This window comes from Eutrigla gurnardus (assembly GCF_963514095.1).
Source record: "Eutrigla gurnardus genome assembly, chromosome: 12".
NCBI classification, from domain to species: Eukaryota; Metazoa; Chordata; class Actinopteri; order Perciformes; family Triglidae; genus Eutrigla; species Eutrigla gurnardus.
In genome coordinates this window covers 18,609,313-18,625,017 of record NC_139926.1, presented here as the reverse complement: position 1 = coordinate 18,625,017, position 15,705 = coordinate 18,609,313, and the positions used below count along the sequence as shown (strand labels likewise).

Genomic DNA, 15,705 nt, shown 5'->3' with positions numbered 1-15,705 from the left:
AATACTATCCCGTCAACAGAGGAGAAGGTTGATACAGAATACTATATTCCATATACGTTTGCCGTGAATCGATACAAAATGCCTTGAAGGTCGGAAAACTTATGACAGAAATTGGCACAGTCTGTGAGGTTTCACGATCAATAATGTGTTTCCAGCCACAGGTAGGCTTTTAATTAATAATAGATGGGCCCGTGTAGCCCTCATCGCAAGCAGATCCATTTCCAGTGGAGGAGAAGACAGACATGATGAATGTAATTTAACAGCACCTCAGCTCACGGTGGATAAACAAGGCTTTTTAAATCCAACTCAATTGTCAGCCTGTGTATGATTTGTGGTATCTAGACGTTGTCTACATGTGTGTGTCTTTGTACTGCTGGACGTGGTCAGATAGTGTAATCAGTGCATCAGACTCTGAGGTGTCCTGCCGTCACGTAAGCTTTAAAACCACCTGCTTCAGTGAACAGAAGCTGGAGAGAAGTATGTGATGTCACTAAGCTCCTTTCTCTCAGCAGTTGACTTCTAGTGGTACCATGAATTTAATACATAGTATCTCCCATACAGTATCTCTGCTGTCCAGTGACTCATTATTATATATACTATACTATATACATCAATCAATCATGAGGTTCCTCATTCGTCTCTTAGCAACTACTCTGGAGTTCCTATTTCCACTTCCTATTTTGGATGACATTTAGCTTTTGTTCCCGTAGAAGCACTTATTATAAATCACTTTAAAACAAAAGCGTCTGCCCGAATGAATGTTATATAATTGCATATGGTCGACACGCCACATGAAGTGGGACATGACCGGTGTTTAAAATGTTTACGGCTTGGTAGGAAAGCTAAAATCTAAAATTACATGGTATGCTCTGTAAAATGGCTCACAGTAATTTGTAAGAGAATTGCAGAGTTCGGTCGTCGATGGGCATAGACATGCAAAACGCTGGTGTGGTCCTTTAAGTCCCCTGAGTGACTAAAACCTTTGATTGATGTTGTTTTGACACAACCGGCATGGCACCAGCTGGTCTGCGAGGAAAAAGGTTTAACGGGCGCAGGAGACTGAATATGACAGACTAACCCACTTGAATGAATCCTGTCCTTAAACTGTGTGTGTGGGTGTGAGAGAGAGATAGAAAGCAGGGCAATAAACGTCAACGTATCCGATACCCTAAGGCCAAGTCACCTGATAGGTACCGTTGCCAAACAGAGTTAACGGTTTGTTAACTCTGAGGAGGAGGGCCCAAATTAAAAGGCTGTGCCTGTAAGGAGACACACAGACAGACAGTCAGGAAAAGAAGGAATCAACGTTTATAATGATGGTGGATATTTTGTGATACTCTTGAGATGGACTGAGCTCCAGTGAGTATGAAGTCAGGCTAGAATGGCCCGGCTCTGGGTGCTTATGATGGGGAGAAGTTGTTGGGACAAACTGTGTTTTCATCTATGTCGTATTAGTTGTTGATACCTTTGAGACTACAGATGCTCTCACAAGCTCACATTTAGTTTGGGCAGGTGTGAATGCAGTAGTGGTGTGGATTTAACAGCTGGTCCAAGACCAGTAAGAGGCTATTTCCAAGTGAGCGCGGTTCGATTGCAGTGTGAACATAATACAGGGCACAATGGGCCGCCTGCGTCTTCTCCAGAGGTCTGATGTTTGAGTGATACCTGGGCTGAAGTGAACATACAGAATATAGTAAATACAGTCTATAAAAATAGTAGATGTTCATAAAATAATTTGAGATGAACTGGAGGAGATGGGATTGGAGTGCAGTCAAAAGAGTCAACATTAAAAAACGTTGATAGCAATATTTTAAACTCCATTCCGTGCATAGAAGTGGCAGTTCGGGAGACAAAAAAGATGTTTTTTCTCCTTACTCGCCCTAAAGTTGCATACAAACTTGTGTAAATGTTTTTGATCCATAATAGTCATGAGCTTTATTTTATTATTTTTATTTAAAAAATTAAATACAATTTTTGACAAAATGGATTTGATGTGCTTCTGTGTGATTTGCCACAAGACAACAGATTCAGGCTAAAATGGAAGTTTGCAGTCTACCGTATGTCTACAGGATAGTGTCTCTGTAATCTGGCTTTCCTGGCCTTTTTCCTATCCTTTGTTGGTTTCCACCTGCATTTTCATGGTTCCAGCCTTTTTTTTAACCAAAGTACAGCAGTAACATCCAGCTCTGTGGATGCTTAAGAGGCATACAGAAGGGCTACAGCTCTCCTGGACATCTTGGTGGGCTAGAAATGCTTTGACACAGAAAAATGGAAATGAAAAGAAAGAGCTGAAGAAGTCAGTCATGTAGATGCCTACAGAGCCCCATTTGGGTGGAACTAAATATAAATTATGCACAACCTTCAACCACCCAGTTTGCAGATGTGGCGGGTATCTGAGCAGTTGTTTTTCAGGTTCTCATATTCAGTTGCCCCAATGGAAGGCAACTTAGCACAGTGTTTGCACACTAAACTGCCCTAAGGATTGATACTGAAATTTGCTTTAACTTCTCACGCTAGCATCAGACCAAAGTGTACCAGATTACCAATACTGCCCTCGGGCCTCTCGCTATGACGTCTTTGTCCCCGATCACAGGCGGCTGTTTGGTTCGATGAGACAGGAAGCTGGTGAAACAGCACAGACCTCATAGATCTTGTTTTCTTCTGGGATATGAGACGCTGGCTTTTATGTGTGTTTGTGTATGTTGGGGGGTGGCCTCATGAATCCGGTGAAATAAACATGCATGATGGGAATGCTTCATGTTTTCAGCTCGAGTAGAGATGCAACAGATGGAAAGGGAGAGAGATGCAAAGCAGCAGCATTATAATCCTGCAGCAAATAACTGAACATTTCTTTTGTATTGATCTGTTTTGCATTTTGTTGCACGGCTCTCATTCTCAAATTGAGTTGTACTGTAACACTGGAACTGTTCTGGGATACAAATCAATGCATACACTACATATTGGAGCCGTTTTTTATTGTTTGATACGGAGATATCTAGCGTCTCTCACCTGGCCCAAATGTCTCTAGACTTCTAATGTCCCCCAATGCCCTGTAACATCTACTGCCTCCAATCTCCCACTGGGGTAATGAACATTAAATCTGATTATTTTAATCCTAAGGAAGGGAGTTCATGGGGGGTGGAGAGCTGTTGACGGTGGAGTGAGGGGGGCTAATGAATGTATGTTATCTACAACAGAACAGATCTGTGGGATCAAAAAGCAAGTCTCCCATTTTCTACTAATTAAAGGAATTCTTCACCCCCCACTATTCATATAGTAATTACTCACCATGTGTAACCTTAAATTCTTGAGGAAAAAGGTTTGGATGGATTTAAGTAAATATATAGAGATACCGATTCACATTTTGTGGGTGAAATATTAATTTTAATGTATTGTAAATGTTTATGAAGTAGTAATTCTTAGAAAATGCATCTGTGCTTGCCTTTTTTAGTTGTTTATGTATAGAAAGTGCTAAACAAATTTGATAATTAGATTGATTATTCAACCTGAGAAATGGACTTCCATACTGAATAAGTACATCTTCAGCTCTGATGTCACTAATGTCTGTCTTTCTCTGTTTTCTCCAGATGAGATCATGCAGCTGGACAGCAGTCCCCTCCATGCTGCCGACATCACTCCTGACCTACAAAAGCAGTTTGCCTTCCTTTCAGGTGACATTTCTATACCTTTCTCTGTCTATCCGTCTGTAAAGGCGTACAGGGATTTGTGTTTGTCATCTCGTCGGCTGTCTCTCTTGTTTATTTCTTAATTTGCACACTAATAATCATCTATCTCGTCTCTGCCACCTGAGGGATCATTTATATTTGAACTAATCCTCCTGATATTTGCATAGTTAATGTGAAATGTTTTCCTCCTGGCAGATATGATTTGCTATTCAAATGTCACCTCTTTCCTTTTCCTCTTTGCTACGTTTGTCTTCTTGCTATACCTAATCTGTACCTCAGCTCCGACCTCTACATGTCCAGTACATGATAAAATCAGTGTTTTGTGTCTGCACTACATTTGAGGCGTCTTTCACAGCGAGTGCTAGACATTTGTGACTCCTATTATATCCTTTCCTGGTGCTGTAAATACTCTGTGTGTGTCAGAGGTGACCTTGTGGCTGCAGCAGTCAGGAACCATTTTGCAGACAAATATCTAAGCAGACGTTGAAACCATGACCATGCACTCGCTGTTGCTATAGCAATGAGAGAAGAAAAGACGGACAGATTGAAATTCCAGTCACATGCGCTGACGGAGCAGCTGTTTCACACAGGGTGTGTGTGTGTGCGTGTGTGTGTGTGTGTCTGTGTGTGACAGTTGCGACTGAGCATGTTTACATCAGCACCAATGTTTTTGTGCAAACATATTTCACCTTTTTTTCTCTCTCGTTGTTTTTTATTCCACTTTTTTTTTTAGTCTTCTTAAAGACCAGCTTCTATCTATGAGTAATGGGGTCTGACATGAAAACACACCTTTAACCACCAACCGTTTTCCTGTATTTGTGTTTATTTTGGTGCACTTCTCACTGGTTTGAGGTGGGCGGAGCTCTGTTGGGAAGAGGGGGTCCCACTTACTCCTGTATCCTATCAGGGTTTAAGAATATTTAAATCACAATCCGATGTCTAATGTGTGGCAACTGTTTATCAAATTAAATCATACACCAACGCCACAATCCAGAGGAGAGGAAGTAGACAAGCTGATGTTTTAATTTAGTTAGTGAATAAAAGAGAGATCCTTAAGATTTGAAAACTTTAACGTGATGTAAGGTTGTGTAACCTTTTGGACTTCAATATACTGGTTATTATTACATTTAAAAAAATCTGCATTAGAAGAAAAACACAATCAAGCTGTCAAACTGTTTATTTTTTTTGTTTGCTTGTTTATTTATTTATTTTTTGAGTGGTGTGAGGCTAAATAATTGGTTGGATATTGCAGTTTATTCTCTAATCAGAAATACAGCTTTAACATCAGTGCCCCCATGTGGCCAACAGTTTCTTCTTCCTCATTGCACTCTTCCTTTATTTAATCTATTCTAATAAATCAAAATACATTTTCCTTGTTGTCAGACTGATTGAGACTGACATTATGAAAGTTATGGTTTTGTCTTTGCCTCCTATATTATACTGTACTGATATTTAACATCCCCAAGGAGATGCCGTGAAATCACTCTTGTCATTTCTATACATTCATGTGGAAAGTATCAATGTTCCTGTGATTTTTTTTATTTTCTAGGAGGGAGAGGAGAAAATGGCAGCCCCGTCATTGTGTTCCCAGAATTCCCTGCGTTTGGAGAGATCACGGACAGAGAGTTTCACAACGTGCTGACCTACCTGACTAGTGTGCCCAGGTAAAGATCCTCACTGACTGATGTCACATGCAAATCTGAGAATGGTGCGTGTCGTTGAATCGTAGTACTTTTCCTCCTTTTTTCTATCCTTTCTTGTTTATAAACAGTTTTTTTAAAAAACATCCTCAGCTCTCCTTGTGTCACCAGCAACTTGTTTTCTCCCTCTCGATGCTGCAGCACAACACTGCTGATGAGCCTGTGAGGGTTTATGCATAAACTGAGAGCCACAGTCATGGTTTTAATATTGAAGACATCATGTTAAGTAGAAAGTGGTTTTCTGTATTTGGACTCCAAAGACATGCAGTGAACTGAAAACAGATGAAGGGGAATGGATGAATGAAGAAAGAGAGGTAATAGAGATGAACATTTTAATTTGTGAAGTTATCTTTGTATGTGCAGTTCACCAGAAGGTGGCAGTAAATACTTAAACACGGAGTTTCACTGCATAAGGATGTAGACTGCAGAGGGTTTGTGCAGTGGATGAGCCTCTCATTGCACAGATATCTGTAGGGGTAAAGTTGTTCCTTTTATTAGCAAATTCATATTTGAGGGTCTTTCTCAGTCGTCTGCAGACTGTACTTGTACACGTGGATAGACCAAAGCCATCCCTTTCTCCAAATATGTTTCCTGAAAGCCATCCCCTGTCCCACTTTCTGTACATTTTACATTTTTATTATATTATATATTCCTCAAGTCTTGCGTTTTATGATTTAGCTCTCTCCCTCTGCCTGTCCCACCCTCCTTCTTCATGGCCGGCCTGGCAAAGTGCGTAAAAATAGAAACTGCAGCGATTCTGAATCTGAATAATGCATACAGACAGCTGAACAGAGCTCTGTCCTTAAGAATGTGTGTGTGTGTGTGTGTGTGTGTGTGTGTGTGTGTGTGTGTGTGTGTGTGTGTGTGTGTGTGTGTGTGTGTGTGTGTGTGTGTGTGTTTCACAGGAACACCTGTTCCTACAGGCATGCTTCTGTATGAAGGAATGCACATGCTTACGATTTGTCAATAGGGCCTTTTTGGGTAACTTACTTGAAGTGATATACAGAAACTTTAATCAGTTCTAATCAATAAGTACTACAAGTGGTATTTCCACAATGTCCAGCTTGGCCTGTCACAATTACAAATTTCGCTGGGCGATTAATTGTCCCAGAAATTATTGCGATAAGCGATTATATTGCCGTTTTGAGACCATGTTCAACTGATATAATGATAATGGCATAATAATGCAAGTACACCCTTTCAAAGATCAAAACGTTTATTTCTAAAGAATATTTAACATGAGAACTGGAAAACATTTAAAATATCCAAAATAAAACAACCAAAAACAATAAATAAAATGGACTCTCAATCTAGTTTAACAAAAAATGCACTTGAATAAAAACACACACAACCGAAACAATAAATAAATTGAATGTTAACTAGCTGAGCATAGGCAGCAGCAAAATAATAAAGTGTAGTTGCCGTTACGGTTACAGTCATTATTTCACTTTTCACAATTATGTGTATATGAACTGTATTGTATAACTTCACAATGAGAATGTTCTTTTTCGCATCCATATTCACCTCCTTCATGGTCTGACCTCATCCATAGGGTTGAGCCTCAAGCCGCTCTGAATACAGAGGCAGATGGCTAGCTCTACATGAGGGGCCGACGTCCCGACAGGGGACACACGGTCCCCAGCCCGGGGCATATGTCCTACAACTGTGTATTGTCCCCTTGAACAGCAGCTGCTTGTTTGAAACCAATACCTTCAGATCAATATTAACGGCAGACATAATTTCTTATGATGTCGTCATACCATACGTATGCATGCTTGTTATCATATTCTGCATTAACTGTAAATATGTATTTTTATTCAAGCTAAAATGTGTTAAGTATTGCATTTGTTTCAATCTTGACACAAGGTTTTCTGGATAATAACTCATTTTCTTTAGGCTTTGCATCTGTAGACACTCAGAAATGAGTTGATAGCTGTCCTTTGTGTTCCCATCTTTCCCTTCTCGGATTGTATCCCTCCTTGGCTTTGCAAATGCATGCACACATGGATTTAGTGTGGCTGATTGGTTTTATGTTAAAAAGATACAGTTGGCTCTACGATATTATCCCAGAATTGAAACACATTCTGCACTAGTGGCTCACTTAATCTGTTTTTAATTTATTAATCAGTGCTCTGATATAAGCAGCCACTCTCTCTGCTCTGTTCAGTACGACAGAGGAAGGGGAGGGTGCAGCAGTATGCGCCTCGCTACGTCTGCATATGCATTCATGCAGCAAATTTCCCTCATCACTGCATCGCCGTCAGGCAAAGCTTTTTCACAACTCACAGGTTAACACTTTGTCCTGAGGAATCCAATTATTATTACCACACTCATGCATGTGCAGCAGCAACACCACCAGGCAGTTTCTATGAATATTTGAATTAAACAGGTGTCTCACATATAAAATACAATATGGTAATGATTTAATATGTTATGATTTAAATGGCCTGTGTGTTCATTTACATTTTTATCAATTCCAAAATTCTAATTTGATCCCCCCCCAAAAAAGAAAATATTGGCATACATTATTGAAAATCAAATGCGACACAAGAAGTGCCACCATTCATTTAAATTACTGTTACAGTGAGACAAATTAGAGAGTCAGACGTGGATAAACAACAACACACAGTTTGGGGTATTTTCTTTTTGCAGTGACAGCAAAGAGTTATTTCATGTTACGTCATGTTCTTCTGGTTTTCTTTTTTTTCAACCTCAGGTGCTATGTCTTAGCTACTCTTTCATCCCAGCAGCCTCAAATGTCTGAGAGGCAGAAAAGCTCTCGTCCACTCGCACCGCTCTCCTCCTCCTGCTGCTCCTCCTCCTCCTCCTCTGCGGCTGAGGTGTAAAGCTGTTTGTGCTTTGAAAGCCCGAGTGGCTGTAAGAGACTCTGCGGATGACTGAGTGCAGAGCTGAGAACAGGCAATGATGGAGGAGGAGAACTGTAAAAGATAAAGGGGGTCAAGCTGAAGTCCTGAAACAAGGATGAGAAGTGCCAACATGAATGTACATGTCCTGAGACAAGTAGAGAGTCAGACGGAGATAAACACTTCCTAATAAATCAAAACCTCATGCTTACAGGGGCATCCTCCTCCGAGCCGGTCCCCTGCCCCCACATCTCTGAGGATCTGCTGACTGGCTTCTAGAGCCGCTCATCACACTGCAGTCATCCTGTGATAGGCTCAGGTCTCCGCAGCTCCCACTGTCTCATTGGATGGCCCATAGATGCGGTGCAGAGGGGGCAGTCTGGATGCTGTGGTGGTCTCAAACATTTGGCTCCCTCCCCTTCAAACAGCACAGCACGCCGGGATCTAACTCTGAGACGCAGCCCTGTCTCCTGTGTTTTTATTTTGGCTCTTTTGTCCCGTGGACTGCTCTTTTTTCTGCTTTTCTTTTTTTAATCTGCTGTCACCCTGTTTGTGTGGTTAGTAGTTGCAGATTGATGGACAGGAAAGTAAATACTTGAGGATTACTGTGATATTCCTGCATGAAAGGTTCTCGCAACCCAAAGGTGCTCATGTGCACCTATGCTGTAGGTGCATCGTGGTTTCACGTGTACACGGGGGAGTCCGGGAGCTGGTGCGCTGCAGATGCGCTTGTCATTGATTGTGGTGTGTAAACCACACAGCCCTCCTCTCTCCTGGGACCAGAGAGGACGGCAGGGGTAGGGGGGGGCGCAGGGAGAGAACTGGGGGCCAAGAAATCTGGAGGTACTTCACAGCATCTCCTTTTATGGACTGCACCAGCTGTCTGAGAAGATAAAGAGCCGCATAACAAAACAACGAGCTGCGAACAAGCACTTAGGTTCTCTACCGCCTCACTGTGCACAGATTAAATGTGTGTTTTACGTCCTTCTGTTGTTTCCTCTTTGTGCTCTTGTGTTTTCTCGGGGCAATGTACTTTTTGTACTGTCTGTTAGGAGTCATTACTTTGTAGCACAGACTCTTCCAGTAGCCATCCACATGACGCTGCAGTGTGTGACTTTGATATAATTTTGGTCATCGTGAGTTAAAAGTTAACGTGATCTCTTTTCAACATTTATCAAGCCCTGACCACTGTTTAATTTGTGCTAAGCATGTTTCCCCTTTGTGTGTTCCAGTTTGTCTTCGACCGGCGTGGGTTTTATCCTCGTCATCGATCGCCGGCAAGACCGATGGGCGGCCGTCAAGGGGACCCTGCTTCGTATCGCAGTAAGTTGACCATGCGCTCACTTTCCGTCTGTGTTGGTAATGTCTTTGTGTCTGTTTGGGGAGAAAAGCAGCCCGTTTAATCAACTGTTGAAATGAGAAGCCCTCGCACCCTCACCCATAGGGAGAGGGGGTTTGTTAGGGTTGATATGAGCCAAGCTCATCCTTTATCCCATCACGGCCTGCCATGTGTTTCCATAGCTACAGGGACAAATACACAATCCCAAGCCCAAAGAAAAAGACAGAAGGGTTCTTTGTTTATACATTCATTTAAATCTCTCATCTCTGCATCAATAGAGGAACAACTAAACTACTGTATTTACACATCACTAATATTCAGGCTGGTTTAAGGACTGCTATTACTTTCATTGCTACCAAATGCTTCATCACACAATGTTGTGAGACTGAGAACTGATACTAGTGGTGAGATTTCTGTTTCTGACTAAAATGCAGTGGTAGAGCATCAGAAGTAATCTCAGAAGTAAAGCTCATTTCAGTTGTTCTTCTCCTCTGGGAGCCCAAATGCTATCTGTTCATTCATGATCAGTGTAGAGAGGAGATGAAGCACCGGCAGGCTCGTCCATAATACATCGTGTGTGGGGGAGGATCACTTTAATCATCACACAATCTCTCTGTATATTGCTTTTTGGGGTAAAAAGTATGAGCGGTTGACCAGCGCCATCATTCATTCTCTAATAGAAGTCATTCATTGTGTTGTTGATAAACAGGAAACGGGAGCGTTTGGGTCGGACGGAGCCCAAAAGGTCACTCATTAATCACAAAGAGAGAGAGAGATACGAAAAAGTGAAATGTCTGAATGAGAGACGAGCATCACCACGCATCATCTCGCTCATCTCAAATTAAATCGGGCTTTATTAATCCCACAAGGGGGACTGTAACAGGCTGACAGGCTGGTAATAGGGGGCGTTCAGTCATCCCTGCAATAATGTCCTGTTTGGGATGATTCAACCAGCCTGCTAAATGGATGGTGATGAAAACAGACACTTGTCAAGCTGCTAAAGCTTCCATATACATTGGTGGTGGAGACGAGTTCATGGGCTCAATCACATTGTGTTCAGTGCACACTGTGATGTATTCACTCAGCGTGGTTATTCGGTTAGTGTGTACATGTTGCGAGGGTGTGTGTGTCTGTATATTCAGTATTCTGATAAGCCAGAATATTGAATGCTGTCGAGGGATTCCCTTTGTCTTTTTGTATATCTATGTATTTCAGTAAACTTGCACATACATGTGAATGTGGGTCAGTGTGTTTCAAGGAAACACGGGGCTGAGTTTGATCTGGTGACAGACGTAAAGTGTTTTTTTATAGTCTGGTCCCAATTAAGTCTGCAGAGTTAATGTCCATCCCTAAAGGGAAACCTCCACTCTTGTCATTTATCCGGCTCTACTGTGTGTGTGTGTGTGTGTGTGTGTGTGTGTGTGTGTGTGTGTGTGTGTGTGTGTGTGTGTGTGTGTGTGTGTCTCAGTGTGTGTGTCTCAGTGTGTGTGTCTATTCTCTCAGCCGAGATTTGACAAAGAACAAAGAACAAGTAGACCATGACCAAGACTGCCAGCGACCGCATATCCAAGCAGCATGGTTGAATGCTTAGAAGCAACCTAATACATTTAAATAGTAAAGCTGGTGATATACTATAGTACTGCAAAAAAAACAATTCTTTGGTGCATGTTACTTCCCTGGCCTGTCTGTGGCACGAAGCCCATATATTCTTACCAAAATCTTTTATCATCAATACATAAATTCATCATTTAAGAAAGTGATGATGAAATCTACAGTAGATTTTTTGCAAATATGACTTTAATGGTGTTAGTTTTGGCCTATTTTCAGCTGCAAATTTGGTTCACTAGTGAAGATTTATGGCACCGGATATTTGTGGGATTGACTCAAAATAAACTGCAGTGCCCATGTTCATCATAATGAAAGAACAGTGTGTTTTTATTCGTTTTTAAACAGCTATATGGCACACACGATTCAGATATATCAGGTGTTGGCTACACAGAATTGATGAGGATCCGCTTATAGACACTTGCCAGACTTATCCTTCAAGAATCCAGTTTATGATTGTGCTCTACACCATTTTCAAAACAATTAACCTTACATGCAGTGAATACAATAGCTATTTTCTGAATGGGAGCATATAAAACCAGATGGTAAGTGACCATTTTCACAGTGCGCGTCCTGGTTTCACCAGGTCAACAAGGACAAACACTGAATTGATTTATTAATTCCATTAAGACTGCAGGTCCCAAGTGGTTTTTATTCACAATGTATTCACTGTCATTTTTGCTTAGAGCAGCATTCCCCAACTCACTCGGGAAGGGCAGCCAATCAGGCGAAGCAGCCGTTTAGGTCATTAGCTAATTAAAGCAGCATTAACAACTGCATTGCCTCCGGAGGGGAGATCAGTGTCCACCCTTCATCATCATCCAACTGCTTTCACAGCCGTACTTACATCGTCCGTCGGTGTCGATCATGGCTTTTTAATTCACGTGTTATTGGTTCTATCGGCCGTGCTGAATGTCTGGTTGCTACACAGCATGATAAATATGAGGATTATGTTCGGGAAGCATCCAGCAAACCATTTTGTTGCTTAGAGTGTCTCTGCTTTATGTTTCGTTGTGCATCATTCTATATTAAGTCAACAATACCAGCTGGGAAAAGAAAGCCCTGAATGTGTATGTTTGTAGTGACTCAGTCGAAACATCCCGCTTTAGATGTTTGAGTGAGACTTTCTACGTGGAGGCAGGGAATAATATAAAGGAAGTGCAGGCTGTCAGCAGAAAGAACAGAACATGTCCCGCTGAAGTGTGATGGATGTATAATGGACTCAGGGCGGAGGAGGATCCTGTCTGCTCCGTTGCGTAAGTGACAGTCTTCATCTATCATCTCAGGGCTCCTTCCCAGGGAACCTGCAGCTGGTTCTGGTTCTGAGGCCCACCACCCTCTTACAGCGTGCGCTCTCGGACTTCCTCTTCAAATTCAACAAGGACGAGTTCAAGATGAAGGTGCCGGTACGTGCAGTCCCCTCTTATTTCTGGGGGGAAAAGAATAAAAATCACTGACTTGAATAAGAAATAATATTTAAACAGAATGCCCATAAAAATGCCAGTTAATATAATAATCATCAAGGGGAATGTTTGTAAGAGTTTCAGGCGTTTCTGTTTCAGGTGATCATGCTGAGCTCAGTAACTGAGCTGCACTCCTACATCGACCGCTCCCAGCTCACACAGGAACTTGGAGGATCGCAGGAGTACTGCCATGAGAAGTGGATCTCTCACCGCACTGTATGTACACCGTTTACACCACTTTAGTGGTCAGCATGGACAACATAACACTGTCACACTCATTACAAGGCACTTTATGAGTGAGATGAATCAAAACATACAGTAAAAGTGTGTAAAAGGTAAAGACAGATGAGAATAAAATAAAACGTGAGACAGCGAGAATTATAGGTTTCATTTGAGACGAAGGTCGGAGTGTGTTTTGCTTATATGTCAACATAGTATAATGAAATTTAATAAATGGTAATGACATCATCAAAACATGGATGAAAGCTTTCATTATAAGTGTTAAAAGTCAGCAAAATGCAGCCGGTAAAAATGCTCTTTGCTGTGTCTTGCATGCATCAGGCTATTGAAGGCTTCGCCTTAATGGTGAAGAAAACAGCCCAGACCCTGCAGTCGTTTGGGACTGAACTGGCTGAAACCGAACTCCCCAATGAAATCCAGGCCACAACCGTCCTGCTGAGCACACACACCAACAAGAAAGAGAAAATGAAGGTAACATACACATACATTATTTATAAGTCTAAGCCTACCAGGTAGGAGTATTATGATGTATTTCCATCCCGTCTCTCTATCTGTCTGTCTGTAGGAGGACCTGCTGGTGGCTCTGGGTCAGGGCGGCAGGCTGCTGGAGAGCATCAATGAGCCTGTGGTGCGAGACCCCGACCACAACATGAACCAGGACGAGCTGGAGAACCTGGCGACAGTGCAACGGTTAGAACCATTAGAGCTGTTATAGCTGCAGGACGGCTACTAAGATCAATGAAGACTTAACAGATGGAAGAGAAACATGAACACATCTGGTTTTAACATTTCTCACAGAAATCTCAGGTTTCCAACCGTTATACATCAGCATATAACATCTCTTGATTTCCCTTATCCATGTAAAAGGTTAAAACCATTAGACCTTTATGTTGTTTGTTGTTGTTGATGACAGGTGAATTCTCCTCAGCTGTCTCCGCTCTGCCGTCAGTTTAGTTTGAATAAAAGTTGGCACGGCAGTGAGCTTTGAGGTCAGCCAGCGCGGTATTTTAAGGAGCGCTGAGTGCACTGAATCCCATGTCAACAGGCATTAGCTCTACATAACATTCACGCACACAGAAAAGATATCCAAAAAGCCTCAGTCAGTAACCTCACTGGATCTATCCTACTGCCTGATATTCTTTTTTTTAAATCCCTCTCCACATCTTCCATCTCTTTCTCCGCTCTTCTTCTAGACTGCTGTCTCAGCTGGACGAGACAGAAAGGGCTTTCGATGAGTTCTGGGTGAGGCATCAAACCAAACTGGAGCAGTGTCTCCAACTGCGGCACTTTGAGCACAACTACAGAGAGGTGAGCCTGTTGGCTTGGGCGACGTCGTCCGTGGAATCCAACAGAAACCACGTGATCCCTTTTTAAACACCGCTGTGGTGTTTCTGTTGCAGGTGAGGGTTCTGCTGGATCAGGTGTCTGAGAAACTTGCAACCTTCTCTGAGGTGGGGATCAGCCCGGCCCACGCTGACCATATCTTCTGTGAACTCACCACCTACGAGGAGAGAGTCTGTGTAAGTAATACCCAAGACCTCACAAGTAAAGCTTTGTTTAGCCACGGCATGAATAGATGAACAATATCTTTTTATAATGTGGGTTTGTTGTCGGTGGGATAAAACAGACTTCAGTGAGCCTTAATAATGTGATTATTCTAATCATATCAATATATATGATAGTATCTACATTGTACTCCCTTAAAAGAGGTCTGACTGAGCATAGTTTCATTGAAATTAAGAACACCAGACAGTTTGTAGTGCCAATATTGCACAATCATCTTAATTTAACAAGAAATCTGGATCCAGATCTGCTTTAAGATCTCAGTCATGCTGATTGGCCATGATTGATTTTGGTGTAGTACTTCAATCCTGTCTCCTGGGAATATTACAGCTGTTGGACAGTTTTATATCAAATAGGTTATGACTAAAAAAAACAAATCACAACCATTGGAAAATATGTAAAAACAAACAGTTTATAGAATTGAGGCTCAGGTATGAACAGTTGACTCCACACCGGTCCACAGGAGGTGCTGGACAGAGCCTTGTCATTGGCCCGTGATGGTGACGAACTGATCCAGAACTCCCACTATGCTGAGGACTCCATTCAGCCCAAATGCAGCGAGCTCAGAGCAATCAGTGAGAATGTGAGCAGCGTCCTGAGGGCCAAGAAGGACCACCTCCTCAAAGCCATGGAGCTGCACCGCAGTTTGGAGCGGGTAAGACGACAACACCAACGCACTCCCACCGTAGTTACTCTTTCTGTCTTTTATTGTTGTTGTTGTTCATTTCACTGATTCTTCCTGCTCTGCTGTCCTCCTCAGGCTTCTAAATGGGTGGACGATGGTATCTACATGCTGGCGTCTCAGCCAGTGGACAAGTGTCAATCACACGAGGGGGCGGAGTTAGCCCTGAAGGAGCTGGAGCGTTACCTGGACAACGCTGGCCAGAACCAACTGACGGACCTCAGTGCCATCTGGGGAGAATATGAGGCCGTGCTCAACCAGCAGTTCAGAGTAAGACCACCAAACAAAGAATAATAATTGGTAAACGTCGTGTCACAATTTGCATCGATCAAGTTATGACCCTGAATACAGGATAAGCGGTAGACGATGGATGGATGGAAGTTGACCGTGATCATTTAACACATTTCTAAAAAGAACAAATACAATAAGATGATTTGAATAATCTATATATCATTATTAGAAACCTTTTAAAAAGCAGTCTGATGTAAGTTTGTTTGTTTGTTTTATGTCTCATAATTGAGATGAGGTAATAGACTTAACATATTTATTCCAAATGATATGCT

General features: G+C 42.1%; 1 protein-coding gene across 15 annotated transcripts in view; it reads left to right on the top strand.

Moving 5' to 3' along the window:
- The window catches only part of mcf2lb (mcf.2 cell line derived transforming sequence-like b), a 33,924-nt gene that overhangs the window by 10,573 nt on the left and 7,646 nt on the right, over positions 1-15,705 (top strand). For all 15 annotated transcript variants that reach the window (XM_084022845.1, XM_084022848.1, XM_084022846.1 and 12 more), the window contains exons 2-12: positions 3,588-3,671; positions 5,236-5,350; positions 9,483-9,573; positions 12,481-12,600; positions 12,757-12,873; positions 13,219-13,368; positions 13,463-13,587; positions 14,091-14,205; positions 14,298-14,417; positions 14,924-15,115; positions 15,221-15,412. In XM_084022845.1, coding sequence (XP_083878971.1) covers positions 3,588-3,671; positions 5,236-5,350; positions 9,483-9,573; positions 12,481-12,600; positions 12,757-12,873; positions 13,219-13,368; positions 13,463-13,587; positions 14,091-14,205; positions 14,298-14,417; positions 14,924-15,115; positions 15,221-15,412 — 1,421 coding nt within the window. The remainder of the gene's footprint in view (positions 1-3,587; positions 3,672-5,235; positions 5,351-9,482; positions 9,574-12,480; positions 12,601-12,756; positions 12,874-13,218; positions 13,369-13,462; positions 13,588-14,090; positions 14,206-14,297; positions 14,418-14,923; positions 15,116-15,220; positions 15,413-15,705) is intronic.